Here is a 20,644-nt window from a genome sequence, read left to right on the forward strand (position 1 = left end):
GGCAGACACACTAGATACTTTTAAGAATAGACTTAAAACTTTTCTTTTTGATAAATCTTATAGTTAGGGCTGGCTTAGGACCAGCTCATAGTTATGCTGCTATAGGCCTAGACTACCGGGGGAACTGGCACCAGTATCTCTTATCTCTCTCTTTCTCTCCCAGCTTTCTTATCTTATAGTAATAAGATATGTCTATAGTGACAAGCAGTAGCTTGTCACTATCTTTGTATTCTAACCTCTCCTTTTGAGCTCTCTTAGGTTCCTTGAGCTCTCTTAGGTTCCTTGGGACTGTTGGTGAGGATGGCCTGCCCAAACAACCCCCCCCCCTCCCCCTGAGGATGGCCTGCCCAGACCATAAAATTAAACATTCAAATATTTTAGATTCATTGCACACCAACTGAAATATTTCAGGTATCTTATTGTTTTAATACTGATGATTTTGGCATACAGCTCATGAAAACCCAAAATTCCTATCTCAAAAAATTAGCATATCATGAAAAGGTTCTCTAAACGAGCTATTAACCTAATCATCTGAATCAACGAATTAACTCGAAACACCTGCAAAACATTCCTGAGGCTTTTAAAAACTCCCAGCCTGGTTCATTACTCAAAACCGCAATCATGGGTAAGACTGCCGACCTGACTGCTGTCCAGAAGGCCATCATTGACACCCTCAAGCAAGAGGGTAAGACACAGAAAGAAATTTCTGAACAAATAGGTTGTTCCCAGCGTGCCGTATCAAGGCACCTCAGTGGGAAGTCTGTGGGAAGGAAAAAGTGTGGCAGAAAACGCTGCACGACGAGAAGAGGTGACCGGACCCTGAGGAAGATTGTGGAGAAGGGCCGATTCCAGACCTTGGGGGACCTGCGGAAGCAGTGGACTGAGTCTGGAGTAGAAACATCCAGAGCCACCGTGCACAGGCGTGTGCAGGAAATGGGCTACAGGTGCCGCATTCCCCAGGTCAAGCCACTTTTGAACCAGAAACAGCGGCAGAAGCGCCTGACCTGGGCTACAGAGAAGCAGCACTGGACTGTTGCTCAGTGATCCAAAGTACTTTTTTCGGATGAAAGCAAATTTTGCACGTCATTCGGAAATCAAGGTGCCAGAGTCTGGAGGAAGACTGGGGAGAAGGAAATGCCAAAATGCCTGAAGTCCAGTGTCAAGTACCCACAGTCAGTGATGGTCTGGGGTGCCATGTCAGCTGCTGGTGTTGGTCCACTGTGTTTTATCAAGGGCAGGGTCAATGCAGCTAGCTATCAGGAGATTTTGGAGCATTTCATGCTTCCATCTGCTGAAAAGCTTCATGGAGATGAAGATTTCATTTTTCAGCATGACCTGGCACCTGCTCACAGTGCCAAAACCACTGTTAAATGGTTTACTGACCATGGTGTTACTGTGCTCAATTGGCCTGCCAACTCTCCTGACCTGAACCCCATAGAGAATCTGTGGGATATTGTGAAGAGACAGTTGAGAGACGCAAGACCCAACACTCTGGATGAGCTTAAGGCCGCTATCGAAGCATCCTGGGCCTCCATAAGACCTCAGCAGTGCCACAGGCTGATTGCCTCCATGCCACACCGCATTGAAGCAGTCATTTCTGCAAAAGGATTCCCGAAAAAGTATTGAGTGCATAACTGAACATAATTATTTGAAGGTTGACTTTTTTTGTATTAAAAACACTTTTCTTTTATTTGTAGGATGAAATATGCTAATTTTTTGAGATAGGGTTTTTTGTTTTTTCTTGACTTTTTTGCCAAAATCATCAATATTAAAACAATATAAGGCTTGAACTACTTCAGTTGTGTGTAATAAATCTAAAATATATGAAAGTCTAATGTTTATCAGTACATTACAGAAAATAATGAACTTTATCACAATATGCTAATTTTTTTTAGAAGGACCTGTATCTTGATCAAATAGAACTCCTAGATTCCCAACGGTGCCACAAACCGGTCTGATGACACGAAGGACAGTTATATCTTTAGAAAAAGTGTCTCTAAAGGTTTTTAGGGCCAAGCAGAAGGACTTCTGTACTCCTGTCTGAGATAAGCAGCAACACATTTCTGGTCATCCAGAAATGTTACACCAAACTTTACAGTAAACAGGACGCAACAGAAGAAATTTTAACCAGGGATGATTTTATTAACTCATCACTGACTACAGAGGAAAAGTACAAATCCAAATCCCACATTCATACATCTAATTAGGCAATGAATAAAAATGTCCTATGTACATTCCTTTATGAGGCATCTGTCAGTACTTATAGTAGCAAGTCACATTAAAAAATCAAAAGTCCGCCTCTCCCAGTCAGAAAAGATAACCTCTTTTTAAGGCCAGGAGCGCACTCTGCTGTTTGTACTGGTCCACTGCATATGAGTGGGTTTGGCAATCACAGAATAAGGTTTAAAATGTTCAATGTTTTTCACCAAATGTCATATAACACAATAACAACAGTGAATTGATTCTATTTACAAGTACTGTCTGTTCTCTTTTGCTGTCCAAACCTACAACAATTTAATACAACCACTCTATTGTTATTGTACTTGATGTGAGTCAATTCCTAACCCAAAGCCCTGCGCATTTGCTACACTACTCTGTGTAGCAATTATGCATTACTTCAAGGCTAAGAAAACACACAATAATTGCTGTTATAATTCCTTTAAAGAATATTTAGTATAAACTGTTGCTGTTTTATGAAATCACTTAACCATGCATGTGGAGTGAAGGCTTTGTTAAAAGGTGAGGGAAGACAAAAAGGGTTGACAAATATTCAATGTTGGTTTTGATTTTTTAATTCGATTTGAAGTGGAAAACAAACTTAAACGTTGTCATCTATATTTAGAGAAAGTTTTTGAACAATTGTTAGAGATGGAGGTAATAAAGTCCTCAGTCCTCCTCCTTCTCTATATAGGTCTTGCAGGCTGAGCGAGCCATCTGTCGAGCCATGTACCTTTCTCTCGCCGTACTCACAGTTTGATCTGTGCTGCGCTTTGCAAATTTATTCGCCTTTTCTTCACCTTCCTGTCCTTGTCCATCCTCCTTTTCCCCTGTGACAGCTTCCTTGCTTTCTGGATCTTTCTCTTCCTTCCTCAGCACCCTCTCCTTCCCTTCTTCCTTTTGCCTCTCTCTCTCCTCTTCCTGATCCTTATCCCTCTTTTCCTCATCTGGATTCCTCTTCTTCTCTCTTTCTCCATTTCTATCCCTCTCTCTTTCTTTTGGGCTCCTCTCCCTCTTCCCATGCCTATCTTCCCTCGATGTAACCACCTTGCTCCTGTGTCTGTCATCTTCTCTGCCTCTGTCTCTGTCCCTGTCTTTCCTTCTATCTCTGTCGTCTCTTCGTCCTCCATGTCTCTCATCCCTTTCCCTTCCTCCCCTTCGGTCTCTGTCTCTTTCTTTATCTCTGTCTCTCCCTCTATCTCTGTCATGATCTCTGTGGCTCTTCTTGTGCCTATCCTTCTCCCTTTCCTTCTCCTTTTCCTCTCCGCTCCCTGATGAAGGCGACCTCTGTCTGTACTGCCGTTTCAAATGTGCGGAGCCGATACCAGGTTTGCTGAACTCAGACTTCTGCCCATGCCCCTCTTCATTGTCGCTGCAAGAACTTGGGGTTTTATCCTGGGACGTTTGTGAAGGGACAGGTGATGACCTCTCTGTCTCTCTTGAGGTTTGAGTTCTGTGGAAGCAGAAGCAGAAAGATACAGTCAAAGCTTTTTCACATTGAAAAAAAAAAAATACACTTCTTATGGATGATCAAGGGCTGCCAAGCTTTCACTAACTTGTTTGCTGAGCGATCTGGTATTTCCTCCTCCCCTACAGTCTGATTCAGCAGGTGCCGATAGAAGCCGCTCAGGTCTTTTTGTTTCTTCACGTCCAAGGCAGCTAAGCAAAACAAAGATAAATCAGACTCATTGCTTTACTGTTTTCAGCACCCTCTCCAATTCCACAAAATCTTTGAGTGCTAAAGATGTTTTTTTCCACAGAAAATAGAGACATTTCTTCATTGCTTTGATTTAGCATTTGGCTTTTTGTTTATGTCCAGATAGCTCACTGAAGTTTCCAATATGAGAGGCATGTATACCTTATTTGAAAGCATATCACTTCTAAAAGTAATCATTAAATATCAGACTAACCCTCCATAGCTGCCTCCTTCTTCTCTCGCTCCAGCTCCTCCTTCTGCTCCTCCAGTTTCTGCCTGTACGCGGAGGTAACATAAGCCTCTTTATCGGCAAACTGCTCCCCCTCTGCCTCCCTCTCCTTCTGGATCTTCCTCTCTTCCCTTCGCTCCTGTTCTTTCTTTCGGTCCTCAACAGCTTTCATTAACTGGTGGATATACTTTGGCTTGAACAAAAAGACAGAACCAAAGTTTTTATGTAACAGAATTGGACTAACGCCTCTGATATCGCAGAGTGACAAATACAGCTACAGAAAGGTCAGGAAGATTACCTTTTTATCAGCACCTTGCAGAACTTTTTTGTGGCTCTCAAGTCTCTGGTTTTGAATGTCATCATAAACAGCATCATAATCATATACAGTGCTGTCCTCTTCCAGGGCCTTCTGCATCTCCAAACGTGTCTTTACACAGGAGAAGAAAGACAGTTTCGGACCAGAGAAAAGTTTGTTTATTAAAAAAAAGGTAAAACCGTTAGTATACTTTGTTATGTACATGTTTTGTTACCACTTCCACTCACCTGCTTCATCATCTTCTTTTTGACAGCTTCTTTCTGAAGGCTCTCGCCAACAGAGGTCTGAACATCATAAACAAAACAATCATTAACATAATGTTGAGACATACAGTAGGTCTGCTAAGATGTATCATCTAAAAACATATTAAATGCAGTGACTACTGAATGTGTATGTATCTTTTATCATTTCCAGCTTATGAAATATCCAAACATTTACACACCTCATCGTCTGAATCATCCCCAAACACACAGGTTTTTTTAAGGACTGTAGTCTTTCCTGCTCCTTTCTTCTGAGGCAAGATCAGCCCATACCTTTGGACAATTGTAAAGCAAGGCCGCTTAAACTGTGGGTTTTAAAGAGGCATCTGTACACTTTTCACATAGAAAGTTAAAGTTCAACAAAACAAAAATGGGTCATTGTGACAAACCACAGACTTCACATCTGACACCAAAGCTTAGGCAGCCAATAAATAAATTCTACCATTAATTTAGCAGACGCTTTTTTGTTCGAAACAACATAAATCTAAGAGTAAATACGAAACAAGCAAGGATCTAGAGAGCAGGAAATAAAGTAAGGAGGGGTGCAAACAAGCAACTTGCAGTCTGATCGGACACACAGGTACTGACAGACAATCTATGTTAGATCAAAATCAACATTTCCTCACTTTTTTCCCCCCACTGTAACAAAAATCACAATAAAGTAATATTAAAGGGATACTTCACCCATTTACATTTTGCCCTGAGACGAGAAAAATATGTTTTTCTTTGCCTGGAAGTTTTCTTCATATGATGCAATATGACGCTTTTTGCATCACATGGGCTGGATTCATGACCATTCAACACTACTACCATGTTTCTAATGATACACAGCTTCATGTAAATGGGTGAAGTATCCCTTTAAAAATATAACTAGAACTATACCACTAAGACAGGCTGTCTTACATCTAGAAAACAATAAGCTTTGCTGTGGGCATGTCTGCAACACAATTTAGATTGTTTAAGAAAAAGTATAACATTATATATTCTGGGATTTATTTAAATATTAATTTGGTTAATTGTGCAGCCCTAATTGGCACTTCATGTCATCTGTGTGTGTGTGTATATATGTATATATATATATATCCCTCCAAAAGTATTGGAACAACAAGGATGTCTTAAAGAACTTAGGATATATCACCCTTTGTTTGAACCCACCTATGAGCAAAACTATTGGAACATGTGACTGACAGCTGTTTCTTGTCAACCAGATGTTGCCTTTAAGGTTGATTGTTCAAACATTAAATAGCTCCGCATGGCTAGTCTAACTTTTGGCCTGGGTTTAAACCTATAAAAACTGAATTTCATGTTAAAGAGGATAAACCAGCATGAAGACCAGAGAGCTGTCTATTGGAGAAAAACAAGCCATTTTGAAGCTAAGAAAAAAAAGGAAAATTAATCAGAGCCATTGGACAAACACTGGGCAGAGCAAGCACAACAGTTTGGAAAGTCCTGGAAAAGACAGAAACTACTAGTGTGCTGAGCAACAGACAGTTAACAAGTCTGCCAAGGAAAACAACTGTAGTTGATAGGGTTGTAACAATTCACTCAACTCATATACGATACGATTCTTTCAAAAAAATACTCTCTCTTTAGCTCTTAAACTTGTTTGGGTGAGTGGGGCTACAAACCCGCTTGTAGAACAGAATCTTACCGACTGATGAGATCAAGATTAATCTCTACCAAACGGAAAGGCCAAAAGAAAGGCCAAAGTGTGGAGAAAGAAAGAAACTGCTTATGATCCAAAGCATACAAGCTTCTCTGTGAAGCATCCTGGTGGTCATAGCTTGGGCATGCATGGCCGCTTCTGGAACAGGCTCATTAATATTTATTAATGATGTAACTGATGATGGTAGCAGCAGAATGAAATCCGAAGTGCACAGGAAGATTTTGGCTGCAGATTTACAGATAAATGCATCCAAACTAATCGGGAGGAATTTTATCATGGAGCAGGACAATGACCCAAAGAACAAAGCTGACAGCACAAAGGACTTTAACAGGGGGAAAAGTGGAGGCTTTTAGACTGGCCAATTCAATCACCTGACCATAACCCAATAGCGCATACATTTCACCTCCTGAAGAGAAGACTGAAGGGAGAAACCCCCCAAAATAACCAAGAAGTGAAAGAAGCTGCGGTAAAAGCCTGGAATAGCATAAGAAATGAAGAATGCAACAGTTTGGTGATGTCGATGGGTCGCAGGCTTGAGGTAGTAATTGCAAGCAAGGGTTATGCCACCAAATATTACGTTATTTACTTTAAAATGATTTGTTTCTTTACTTTTACTCTGCTAGAAATGCAGTGGTGTAACAGTGATATATCATAAGTTCTTATACTTCAACGCATTCAGATGTAAATACCAGTAAATACCGGCTGACATTCTGAAGACTTGTATCAGACTCATCTTTTGATCTTAAACCCAAATGCCTCGAGTCAACAACAAAAATAAGGGAATTTTAGCAGCAATATTTATGGTTTTCGCTTAGTGATGACTTTCTACAACATGTGGGGAGAGAAGGCCACGTACTTTATGAAACAAATAAACGAACAAACAAAAACACATTTTCTATCAGTCAAACAAACTGCGGTTTGAATGACATAAAGCTTTAGTTTTATTCTTCCCGGCTGCTTTCAATTAAGTAAGCAAACATTGCATAGACCTGTATTCTTCAGTTTCAAAATAACACGTTGATGATAAGGATACAAATAAATCAATATTCAAAGTATTATACTGCTTCTTTAGCAAACCTTAACTAGCTCATTTACAAGCTAGCTTAGCATAGTAGCAATGGAAGCTACACATAATCTATATGTATTTATTTATTTTACAAATAACACCAAGCTATTTAACCACGGCTGCAAAAAAACACAATCCAAACCAGACAAGCGCCATTTTTAATTGTTTATCACACAGAAAAATAATCACGTTACGATTTTTGTTACTTACTGTTTTGTAGGGGCCGCCATCTTGCTTGACTAAATGTAAGGAAATGCCTCGCAGATTCGACACTGTATTTTACTGAAGTCGTATACGAAGAGAGGCTGAGTATGGATCATTGGATACATTTCAGCTATCATGTATATTAGTATTCTAGACAAGACTTATGCTAATCATATTGATTAAATGTAAATCAACTTCATAAATGGAGTTAATTATTCTGTTACGAATGTGCGAACTAAACCAGCACAATGCTTATTAATTTGTGATTTCTTTACTTAAAAGGAAAACGCATATTAATTAAACAAGAGCAACAGTCAAATGTGCCAGATTTAGCCCTGCTGGCTGATTTTCATCTGCATTCCCTGGCAGGTTGATGATATTTAAGAAAACATTATAAAAAGCAAACAGTACACAACCATAGACAGAGAAGCACACAAGTTGAAAGAATAAAAGAACACACATATTAGTTAAAACATAACACATACACATGGAAGCAATTGATTTACACAGCACACAGACATCAGATAAAAAGTGTAATATATAGCATTGACAAAGCACCATGCAAAGACAAGGAGCATTAGCACACAGAGACTACATGTAAAGACAGAACATTAATCCAAATTATGGCAGCAGGTCCTATATTTTAATAATTATTGTTTTATAGATTTGGAAAAGGATTTCAGAGATGAGATATTCCTTAGTTCTGTTGGTATAGTATTGTAGTAAAGATGACCATTGTTTCCTTTCACTTCCTCCCTTTTCCTACTGCACCTCCTGTGTGGACATTTCCTGGTTTCTCTCCCCTTGATTTGGTAAGGTTTGCACTGTGTCACTGATCAGTTGGATTGAATTCACCTGTTAACTACCCATTTAAGAAAGCACTCCTTGCACTCACATTGGGATATCCACACGGGGCGGCAGCACGGGTAATATGGTTCGCTACTGTTTTTTAGTTATCTAGTCTACTTTTATTTATTTTAAGTACTCCATTTATCATTATTTCCTCTAGAAGGTAAATCTAAGTTGACTTTTTATTGTTGTAATGTGGTTTTAGTTTGTCTTTTAGCACAGCTGTTCAGACATCTCATGTGTTACATTCTGTTACTCTTGTTCCTTCCAAATTGGATTAAATAAACCATTTGAACTGATATCATGTCTTATTCTTGGAAAAGGTATCCTGACCCAATGCCCATGGTGACAGCCCTTTTTCTTAAAGAACAATTCAGAACAAGTATTCTAGTATGTGCTGCTTGATGAGGAAAGACTGACTGCCCAATTATGTATTGTGTGATAAAAATGTAAATCAGACCTCGTATATTGAGCACAGGTATTCAATTTGAACAAGCGATAAAAGCAAGTTTAAATGCAATAAATTGACAATTTCCTATAGAAGGTGTGGGCTAATGTTTTTTTTTCCCTTTATGTCATGAATGAGTTTCTAAGTGTTTGTTCTACACTATCAATGACAAAGAAGGATTTATTTAATAAGATGATAGGGTACTCATTGAGACTTGACAATGGGAGGTTTTATAGAATGGAAGATAAAGACTTTTGGCTTGTCTATTGGAAATAATTGCTAAACGCATGACAAAAGCATGTGTAGCTCAGAGTTTTGATATGCCACTCTAAAGATAAAGGTAAATGTTAATTTCAAATATAGTCAACTGCAGTTTGAGAAAAAGGGGGGTGCACTGAGTGCATCACATTTTAAAAAGAGAAGCTAATCTAACAAGCTTTAGTATCTGATGGAGAAGTTTACAATTCAGTCAACTTCCCAAATATTACAGTAAGATAAATATGGGTAACTAAAACTGTACATGTTTTTGAAAGTACGTATTTTTATGGATTGCTTCATCTTGATAAATTTGTGGATGTATCTTTTAATTGTGTTGACCATGTGAGAGTAATTCTTATAAGTTTGTGAAGCTGTAATATATGTGTAAGAGATCTCATTACACCAGCAGTTATATTTCATCCAGCGCCAACTGTCTGTTGTCTGAGAGATTTTACTTAACATAGATGTTTGACATTTGAGTCAAGGAGATGTGTTCTTCATGCCTTATATACAGTCAAGTATTTGTGGGCTGTTAAGAAGAATACTTTGCCAGTGATCGTGAGATCCTGGTCAGCATGAGGCCAGTGACTGCAGAGTCCTGGTCCAGCATGCCAGTAACTGCAAGGTTCTGGTCATCAAGCATGTTGTCAATCATTGTGACGTCTTGATCAAGCATGTTTGAGCAGTTTTCTGTGATGTAGTTATTTGACCATGGCTAAATAAATCTAAAAATCCACAAGTCTATTTTGACAATGTTCTCCTCATTCATTCAACACAAATGGAAACCCCCCCACCTTACCGTTTTTAAATCTTGCGTTTACAAAATCACAAATTTTTCTTGAAATCCCAAAAGATTTGGTGACCTTTGCAGACATAAGCAAACTTCTTTCAAGGTGAGTTTGTGATCAATCTGAATACCAAAAAACATGTACCTTAAACCACTTGCACACCTCCTTTTGTAACTAACTTTGTAATTTTGTATTTTAACTTTGTACTTACATCTGGACACTTCATTCTTTGGATGACACTTTCTCTTTGGTTAAATTTTTAGTATAGCTGCTGTCGTTCATTTACTGCTTTTTTGCATTTGAATTGCCCCTCGGGGGCAAATAGTTTTTTGTATTGAATTGATATACCAATTGCATATCATCCAAAGCTGTATTCTGTCAGTAAATTTTGAAGTAAAGTAAATTCTATATACAGTCAATGATTTCTACAGAATCCATACTGGTGATTATAAATAATATTCTATAGTTAAAGTGTTTCAGTATAGTCTTTTAAACACTTTATTTTCCAAATACTCATTGTCAATAAAGAAAGTAGTTGATCATTAGTAAGTAAAGATCCAAAACTAAGTTTGGCGACTTTTAGATCAGCATGTTATTTTCAGTGACTGTATACATGATTTGTAAACTAAATACTGTGGCGTATAAAGCATATCCCCTGATATAAGTGCTTAACCCAGTTGGTTCAATTAACCACTAGATGGCGATGTTGCTCCAAAGAGTAACTCAGATGTACCCCTGATAAAAGTATCACAATTAATCAATGCTCAGCCAGAGACCAAACATTCCTTATTTAATCCAAAAAAATAGTTTCTCCTGCTCGAGTTGAATGTCTGCTTTTTGAGGAGGCCACAATTATAAAATGGGCAACACGATGTTCTACTTTAAAAGGTCATCTGCAGTAAAAGGGGCAATTGATTCAATGCTGTCTGCTACCATTTAATTTACTTATGTCACTTTTTTTCCCAGTGCAGTCATCTGCTCTGTTTAATGCTATATAATTCTCTTAAATAAGATCAGAGAGCACATGGCTCACCTGTGATTAAAGCTGCAGCTTTGAATTCCCCCTGCTTCTTCTGAGTGACTCTAAATCCAAACACCATTATCTCTGCCGTAATCTCCAATCCATCTCATCTCTGGCCTGACTGTTAATCCCTCTGGTACAAACAGAACAGCTGAAATTGCCTGATGAATGGATGGATATAGCGGTGGTGAAATACACTATATGGACAAATAGATGCGGAGCTTGAGAAACTATCTATTTTGTCAAACATTGTATTCATCATATATTGTTTTAGCCTGGCTTTAGGCACCCTACCCTAATTTGTATTTTTTTGGCAACTCAGTCAGTTATTATTTATGAGGCCAGATAAGAAAGAGACACCATTGATTGTTAACTTTAAACAATGATAGAGAATCTGTGCAACACTGCATGCATTGGCATCTGGGCTATGAAACATGCGCTGCTGATATACACCTTGCATTGGGTGTGTAGTTTGTGACAGGCAACGCTTACTACTATCCGCTATCTGTACCTCCAGGTAGGGAAAATGACCATGTAGCAGTTCAGGTTCAGGCTAGAAAGAAATAACGTATTCCTCCTGATGAATAACGTATAGGTAGGGGTCCATAACTGTTAACTGTAACTGTTGTCTTCCTGTGTCATCTCACTGTCATTATACATGTCTTTTATCTGATTGTGTTTATATGCATGTTTCATTAAATCTTTCACCTGCAGACATTGTGTAAAATTATTATACTGGCCTGATGTGTTGTCAGACTGTGTAGCTACTGTATATCTGTCATACTGATGTTTGACCTTCTTGTGTTGTTTTACCTGTTGTTATACCTTTCAGTCCGTTAGTCGACTGACTTTTTCTATAAATGTAATTGTCGTCTTTATGTGATCTCTGACTGTGTTACTATACATGTTGTCCGATGTGTTGTCATTCTGGGTTGATATAGTTCGCCCTGATTTGCTGTCGTACTTTGTCATCCTGTTGCATTGTCCGACAGTTCCATTATAGATGTCGCTCTGATTTATAGGTTGACTGAGTATGTATACCTTTCATCATACCTCTTGTCTGAATGTGTCATCTGACAGTGTAATCTACCTGCAGTTCTGTTGTGCTGCTGACTGTTTTTATGTGCCAATATACCTGTTTTTATAATCTACTCTTTAGTTACAATTGGATGTGTTGTCTTATTGCATCCTTACACCTCTACTCCTGTCTGTATTTCTGAAGTGTTGAGTAACTCCATTATAATACTTTAGGGTTGTCTGACAGTAATTATACCTGTACATGATGTTCATCAATTGTTTTACCCGTCCTGCTCATGCGTTGTATAATTGTATTATTATACTTGTCTACCCGTTGTTAATTCACAAGGTTTTTACTATTAATCTTTAAAGATTATGGTTTTATTCAGTCTTCATGAATGTAAAATTTCTTTAACCTTTAGGCAATTTTCAAAATCATGCAGACCGTTTATAATATTTTCAACTTGTCAAATAATAACAGGCAATGGCCGCATAGTATTTGAAAATGCCACATATAGGCAGTAGAAAATAATTACCTTTGGCTACACAACTTTAGGCTGTCATGAGAAAGTAGACATTGGCTTTTTTTTAAATGATAAGGATGACTAGACTGTAGACTCTAGACTAAAAGCCGTATATCAGAATAAAATACTTATGGCCTTTAACAGTATAGTGGGGCTTAGACTCAAATTACTTTGGCCTTTGGGGGGTCAGTCCATAGGGACATGGGTCATGAACCGGAAGGTTGCTATTTCAAGTCCTGATGTGGACCAAAATAGCTGGAAAGGTGCCAGATAACTTCTCGAGCACTGCCGAGGTGCCCTTGAGCAAGGCATTGAACCCCACCTTGTTGCCAGCTCAGGAGGCCAGTCTGACAAGTCTGACAATCAATGCCTGTCCCCAGGTCCTGCTTGTGAGTGTGTGTGATTCAGGCCTGTGTGTGTGAGAAGCATGTCTTAAAAATAACAGAGTGCCAAACACAATTTCCCCTTTAGGGATTAATAATATTTAAAATAAAAATATATATACCATTCATGTCTGTCCCTTTGTAGATTGTTTTTATATTATTCTCCGCTACATGTGCTACGTTGTCTCAGGTTTAGGCCCATTAATTTACGACGGCACTTTCTATTAACGACTGCTTTGTTTACGTCCAGCACACAGACGGTTAATCGGGATTGACAAGCTCGGGTAGTTGCGCATGCGCAGTGGATACTGACAGAGGAAATAGCCGGGGAGTAGTCAAATGTCCACGACCAGAGAGAAAGGGAGAGCGAGTGCGAAAGAAAACTAAATTCCTTGGCTTAAAGGGGGTTTCAAAGCCTCTAAACAATAATGTTCGTCTCTCCGGTGTCGCTTCCTCTCAGGTGTCCGCTTCCCGGTCGCTGAATGGCGCTGGTTACCGTGCAGCGTTCACCGACCCCCAGTACCAGCTCCAGCCCCTGCGTTTCGGTAAGAGCCGTCTTTTTGAACCCTCCTACACTGCCGTCCCATCACCACGAATCCCAAATCTTTCAGAGATCGAAGGGGATTTGGGGCTTATTTTTTGCGTCTTTTTCTCGACTACTGACAGTCATAAAGTGCCTTGCCTTTGTACTCCTGCGCATGCGCGAAATATAGCCGCTCATCATTTTCAATTAATATATCAGTTCTACTTAACCTGTTTGTGTATGTAATGTTGCAGCTGAGAGGAAAGACAATATTGTTTGCATAGTGATAGCACAGAGAGGTCTTGTTACCGGTTTTTAAAAAAAAAATTATATTTCAGTGTCAACATGGTTCCTCTATGCACAATTCTTCCTGTTCAAAGGTTCAATTGGCTCTGAGCAACTACTGCTAAGTAGGTTATTTGCGAGATCAGTTTTCAGTGAAAATTGTTATTTTCCTGCTTTTTCTTTTTGACAGTTTATAAATCTGAAAGCTAGTTGAAATTGCTTGTTTGGAATTCTAGTCCAGCAAGTTTACACTTCCGCTTGTAATAATCGCCGTGTGACACGCATGAAGCCGATTTCCTTTAGCATTATTATTGTTGTATGTAAACAAGATTATGGACGTGTGTCTCCGTCTTTGTCCTCGCAGTCTCCTCCCTAAACTCGGACCTGTCTGCATGTTACTCTGTCTGCCTCTCTCTTCCTGTGTGTGTGTGTGTGTGTGTGTGTGTGTGTGTGTGTGTGTGTGTGTGTGTGTGTGTGTGTGTGTGTGTGTGTGTGTGTGTGTGTGTGTGTGTGTGTGTGTGTGTGCGCGCGCGCGCGCGCGCGCGCGTGTGTGTGTGTGTGTGTGTGTGTGTGTGTGTGTGTGTGCGCGCGTGTGTGTGTGTGTGCGTGCGTGTGTGTGTGTGTGTGGAGAAGAGTGTACATGCAAAGTAGAGGAGCAGGTGATTGTAGTTTCGCCGTGTGCTCTGCCAGTTTTGGTTCTTCTAAAGCAGGAAATTCAATAGGTCTACATTATGAGGAGGAAATATTACACGGTTTCACACAACGTGACGCACTTCCTGTGTCTTACATGCTGATACTACTTTCCAGTGAAGGATCATTTAGTCAAACAGCAGAAATAACAAGTTTCCAGCCAGATACATAGAAACTATCTATAAAGGTGTGAATGGCTTAATGTATATCTCCACACTCTGTACAGGGGTTGACAACTTTTTAAAATGTTGATATGAGTTATGCATAATTTGGTGTGACCGATCTGACTGCAAGCAACGGTTTTGCAGCGGTTTCTCAGGAGACTAAAGGCCTGTCTCAGATCCAGCTCGTTTCCTGTTGCTAGCTTAGGATGACTGAAAGTTTGACAGTCAGCATTTCCAATTTGGCAACCGATAGGTGCAGTCACTCAGGCTTCGTCCATGTTTATTTACAGCGTATGATTGTGATAAAGTTTTCGATGAAACAACTAGATTACATTGACAGTTTTCCTTAACAATTGAATTGAATGCCTGGTAAAAAAAAAAAAAAACAGTCTAACTTTAAAATCTAATTACTTTATGTCCAAAATACTCCACAATAAAGAAACCCTGTTCACCTGCTAGTTGGGGCAAGTACAACATTACAGTGTTTTAACAGTGTGTTATTTTCTACTCCAGAGTGTGTCCAAAATCACAAACTACAGTCAGGTATGCTTGTCACAAACTAGTATTTCAACAGTGGATTGTGGCCTTGAGACAGACCCTGTCTTTCACACCCTTTTGTTTTCTCAAAGAACTGGTTCTTCATGTAGGCATAATGATGACTATCTAACATTGTACAAACATTTTAGGTTAGTTGTTCTGACCGTCATCCAGAACAACTTAAAATGTATAAAACAAGATTATTATAAAACGTCAACAATGAGCCATCAGTACCAGCAATCACAAGAATCAAAGGTGCACAGTTTTCGTCCTTTGAGTGACATGTCTGTTACAGACATGCAGGAAGTCTTTCATCATGTGAGGAGTGTGAGCTGTAAAAAGAGGAAGATATGCACATGTATAATTTGGAAAGGTGAGGCAGGCTGGGGTGGTGAAGGATACGCTGTTTTTCTTGTGGAAATATGCTTTCATGTTGTGACCCGCACACACATACAGTGATAACACATTGCACAGAGGTCTAATTTCCTGTGTCTTTCTGTCATGTGATGTGTGTGAAGTCTCATGTAAAGTCTATCATGAGATGCCTGCGAGCTGCCCCCTCCCCCATATTGACGTGAACTTTATGTGGAACCTGTCCAGTGTTTATGCTTCATAAAAGGGTATTTGTAGGCAAAATAAGAACACAATCCGCCTTGCACACACTTGGAAACATTTATTTATGCTCCAGGGGTAGCAGTTTGTACCAGTTCTAACTTGAAGACTCCATTGTAGATGCTGTAACTTGTGACTGTCAGCACAACACAGACTTGTCTTCAGTTCTGTGGGTGCCTGCCTAGCCAGTTCAGTCGTGCTGCGCATTTCCATAAGCTTTGGGAAAACCAGCTTTTCATTTTCATACATGCAAAATGTGTTTTCAAATCTAAGCAAAGGTTAGACATGTCACAACATCGGACAGCATGCCACGGAAACTCTCTCATCATGATGAAAACCACACAACATTACTATTACAGATTAATCCAAGCTTTTATTCTTAAGAAAGATATTCTATTAGTCCTTCTGCTGCTCTGTGTATTTGAAACGTGCATCCTCATTACATAAGTAATCTAAATAATGTGTAACCCAAGTTAATACAATTATCATTTTTGGAAGTCGCACAAAATACACATTTTCCCCAAAAGTGCGAACAAGGTTGTAATTACGAATTCATAAAGAAGTGCTGCTTATATTTTGCCATTTGAACGACTAAAGAATGAAATAAGTATAGAGACAGAATTCAAAACTCTTTGTGGAAACATTGCCTCCAGGCTCACATAGTTTACATCAGAGGGCTGGGAAATGAATCAAGGTTCAATTTCAGTTAGGTTGTTGTCCTCCCACAATCATGAAAACAAGATAATTGAGATTTAAAAATGACTGGGCTGTATTCCAAGTTGCGCTTGCTTTGTCCAGAGGTATTGTCATGTGTGTCTGATTTTTTTTTTTTTTTTTTTTAAAGAGTTTGTTCCAGTTCGGCCACTAGAGTCACCTACATCACCACAAACTCAAAAACATTGTTTTTCACTTAATTTATTTGATGTATTGCTTTTATTTTCAAAGTGATCAGATTGCTATTGAGAGTGTGAAAGTTCAATAAATAATTTCCATGCACTGCAGATGTTGTAAAATCAATGAGAAATCCTGTTTAGTTATTGTGATCTCATTATCAATCAAAGCTGATACAAGCAGGCCTACATCAGGATTTCAAGAACCGGCATGATCTGTTTTAAAAACCTCTCGTGCTATTAGTTCTGAGAGCCAGGCAGGCCAGGGAGGAGGGGCATGCTTTATCTTTGACTTTATACTGAACTGTAGTCGGTTCACATAAAAAAAATGTAACTTCTTAAAAACTTACAAAGTACAAAAAACAAAACTTAAATGTGCACTGTCCTCAATTTGCATTGACTGCATCTGAATATGCGCGACATGGTAAAAAAAAAAAGGAAAAAAAAGTGCCGTATGATTGACTGTGTTATAAACATGTCGAGGCAGCCCTGTACAAGTTCTTCTTTTTCTGCTGTACTCTTTATTGTCTGTTGTCAACCTGTAATCCAATTCTTCCTATTATGAAGCACTTAATGGTTTGTGATTTGTTGTTAATGCCACTTAAGGCGACAGACAGTGTAAACAAGATAAGAAGCCAACATCTGAAGATCAGAGCCAGGTGTTAAACTGCTGCTAATCCTTTGGCCCTCTCATTTAGCAGAGCTTATTCTATGTCCTCATCTGCCTGCTTGTTTTTGTGTGTGAATATGTTTTTGTCTGACCAGCCACACCTTAAAAAACAGACTGAGGTCATTTTCCTGAGGAGTGTGCAAATTGAGTTCATAGACTCACTGCACTGCGGCTCTCGGCTCAGACGTACTGAATAGTGTGTTGATGTTGTTTGTCATTTATTGTGTCTTTGTGAATGTGTGTTTGTGCTTGCTTGTGACATTGGGAATACACAAGTTGCTTTCTTTTCTTTTTACCACAGTGGGGTTCATTTACATTTGTCTCACTTTTTGTTTGTTTGAACTATCCATATGTAATCGTTTTGATGTTAAGATTGGCTTTGATTTGATGTTGGCTGAATTAAAACAGCTCTTTTCTAACAGTTTATTCACGTATTTGTTTTTCTCCATCATTGCAACTTGAGAATACATTTTAAGATGTTTTCACTTTTCTGATCAATTCTGAATAAGTATGATGTGTCAATGTCAAAATAAAGCTCAATAACACTGACACATTTTTAAAGGTCATTTTCACATTTATTTCTGTAGGAGTCCGGTAGTGGGGAGGATGATCGTCGCTCTCAGCCAAGGAGGTAAGACATTGAAAGATAATAGTGCACCCACTTCTTTGTCTAACGATCCATGTTGATGACCTGTGAATAAAAAAAAAAAAAAAAAAAGTCCATTTACTTCTCAGATGTAATTTTCCATCAAAAACCTGTGTAATGTTTTAAAAGTCTAGTTCCAGGCCCGCATGGTTAAAAAGACAACCAGAGCATGAACTGTGTCCCAGGATACGGGGTCTGTTATGTTTGCTGCCCTGACTTCTGACGCGACATACCTTGACCGGGACAAACTGGGGAGAAAATAGACTTCACTTAAAGGGGCACTTGATGCTTTATCATTAAATATGTCTCTCCCTCCAGGATTTCCTTCCTGATACAAAGAGCTGCTGTGCTATTGTGGTGACACAATACTACGCTGTCCCTTGTTGCCTTAGGCATTTAACTGGAGTTGGGAGTCTGGTTTATCCTGTTTCATTCAACCACATTTCAAACTAGTGTTAGTCCACCAATAATCAGCAATTTCCTGCCACTGCTTCTATGTTTATTTTTTCTACCATCACATGATACCATTGACATTTAATTGCAGTAACACTCTCACTTCTCTCTCTCTTCGTGGTATTTGGCCTTTCGATGATTACATCCTGAAATCCTCTCATGTCAGGTTATTACCAGCGGATCACTGACTGTCCATTAGAGGGCAGTAGGCATCCTGTGAGTCAGGTCTGGGTATGTGGGTCAGGGGAGCTGCTCTGCTGATCCAGAGAGGATTGCTGGCCCCTCCCAAAGTTAAGCGCCCGTTTGTCCGTCTGGTCATTGGAGCTCTTAGGCTTCCAACTGAGAGAGCTTTCTGTGTTTGTGCAGCTGGGAGTGAAATCTATATTCTCGTAGTGTGTGTGTGAACACAGAGTATTGTCTCCCATCATTTTGATTTACTGTAAAATGTAATTCAACTCTTACAGTCAGTTTATTTATTTTTTTAACTATTTGACAGAAAGTCCTGAATGATTCCTCATCAAATGGTAGTCAACGTTTGGCTTAATGTGACATTTGCAGCAGAAGTCTTGGATGCTCTGATGATCTTTGATTTAACTGTATTTTGTTTCACTCAAATATGCAGCATCATGACTTTGTTACTTCTAAGGACATGGTGGAGCATGTTGTGAAGGAGCACTTAATGATCTATAAATATAATAAAAAGTTGCTTGTCAGGGCTAAACCCACTGTAACCTCAAACCTCTTTGAATATATATTCAGATTAGGATCTGTGTCTGTTATCCTAGGTTTTATACTAGTCTGCAACTCTGCATCTGCATAGAAGTATTGTAATTTACCATCATGTGCACGGTAGAGAATGGCAAGACGTTTAGATCGGTCAATTTTCTATTGGTTGAATTTGTCTGTGTGCTGCCACTGGATGGAGTAGGAGGAGGAAGGAATGCGCCAACTCAGTTAGGTAAACCTTCAGAAATGTAAACAGACTTGATCACCTGAAACTCAAACACCGACTCCTATGCTATGATCATGGTCTGTTAATATCACTAGATATTTAACACTCACTAGATATTTAACACTCAAATATAGTTTGTGATGTCTGCATTAACGTATCACAATCCCTATGTTCGCTCAGTAAATGTGATAAACCATCGACATATATTATTTGTAGGAATATTGAATTGTTGGTAGATTAAACATCAAGGATATATTTTAAGTTCTAATCCATCTAGTTCAACTTGCAGACTACTGTAAATGGTTACTGTTGGCAAAGAAGTGAAACGGTTCGGTACATGTTAGCCTGAACACTTAAGTGCTGAATTAATGTTCCAACTGCTGTTATAGAAGTAAGGAGCTGCAGCAGAGCTCATCTCTCACACAGGTAGTGACATTCATTCAGACCTGAATAAGGCTTCGGTGATGCAGTGTGCCTGTCTGCACAAGCAGTGCCTACTGCAGTGCTGCTGATTAAAGCCAGTGACATCAGCAGAATGGTGAGTTCACTAAGCAGCAACATTGATGGAGGACCTGCGGATATGAAACCAAAGAGAAAAAGGTTACGATATTTGAAGTCTTTAGAAGAAGCAGAGGCTTAATTCAGATGAAAACAGTGATATGATGTGAATATTATTACCTACACCTTTCCATTATTTCCATTTCTCTGTGACTCCCTAATAAATATTTAATGTGTGTGGAAAAAATTATCCTCAACAAACATTATGGGATCCAATGATGTTGGTTGGACTGTAAACGATGCTCAGCAAAAGGAAGAAGTCTGTGCCCTGATAATCACAAGCAGTTCATTTGCTATCAGCTGGCTTCACCAGAAGCCCTGACATTTTGTTTATTATCAGAAAATAGCTGATAAGTCAGTAAAATATACAAGCACGAGTCCACTGATGTGTGTGCGTGCGTGTGTTCTTGCCTGCGTGCGTGTCTAAGCCTTGGCTGTAAGACACAGTTGGGCTCGCTGTGGACCACTAGTAAGACTACCTGACACATAGACTGAGAACAGGATTATGATCTAGCCCTACATACTAACAGATGAAAAGATAGTGAGATTTTAAAATGATATTTTGGGAGGTGTGTGTCGAGGGGGGGACACTGCTGCTACACGTGTGCAGTATTACACAAGCATTAGATGTACATAACAGAAAAATAACACTGTGGTTGTTTATCTTGTCATATGAATTGGCAGTCAGGTGGTGGCAATACAGTCACCCTCAGTTTGAAATC

The 20,644-nt window shown here is 39.2% G+C and overlaps 2 protein-coding genes across 2 annotated transcripts in view; one reads left to right on the plus strand and one right to left on the minus strand.

Moving 5' to 3' along the window:
- Positions 1-2,769: 2,769 nt before the first annotated feature.
- On the minus strand, positions 2,770-7,766 carry nsrp1 (nuclear speckle splicing regulatory protein 1). The gene is made up of 7 exons (XM_079355862.1): positions 7,661-7,766; positions 4,901-4,991; positions 4,686-4,742; positions 4,441-4,569; positions 4,128-4,335; positions 3,774-3,876; positions 2,770-3,670 (listed from the first exon to the last, which is right to left on the minus strand). Exons 1-7 carry the CDS (start codon positions 7,678-7,680, stop codon positions 2,887-2,889), a joined length of 1,392 nt encoding a protein of 463 aa, XP_079211988.1. The 5' UTR covers positions 7,681-7,766; the 3' UTR covers positions 2,770-2,886.
- A 5,426-nt stretch (positions 7,767-13,192) lies between these two features.
- Positions 13,193-20,644, plus strand: part of ssh2b (slingshot protein phosphatase 2b) — a 20,503-nt gene continuing 13,051 nt past the window's right edge. The window contains exons 1-2 of the mRNA XM_079355851.1: positions 13,193-13,487; positions 17,901-17,944. Coding sequence (XP_079211977.1) covers positions 13,425-13,487; positions 17,901-17,944 — 107 coding nt within the window. The 5' untranslated portion in view covers positions 13,193-13,424. The remainder of the gene's footprint in view (positions 13,488-17,900; positions 17,945-20,644) is intronic.

This window comes from Symphodus melops, assembly GCF_947650265.1.
Source record: "Symphodus melops genome assembly, chromosome: 11".
Taxonomy (NCBI): Eukaryota; Metazoa; Chordata; class Actinopteri; order Labriformes; family Labridae; genus Symphodus; species Symphodus melops.

Coding starts and splice junctions, on each gene's coding strand:
- nsrp1 (XM_079355862.1), bottom strand. CDS start 7,680: ATGGCGGCCCCTACAAAACA. Junction 4,336..4,440: donor TGCAAGGTGCTGATAAAAAG/GTAATCTTCCTG, acceptor TTTTTGTTCAAG/CCAAAGTATATCCACCAGTT. Junction 3,877..4,127: donor GAAGGAGGCAGCTATGGAGG/GTTAGTCTGATA, acceptor TGTTTTGCTTAG/CTGCCTTGGACGTGAAGAAA.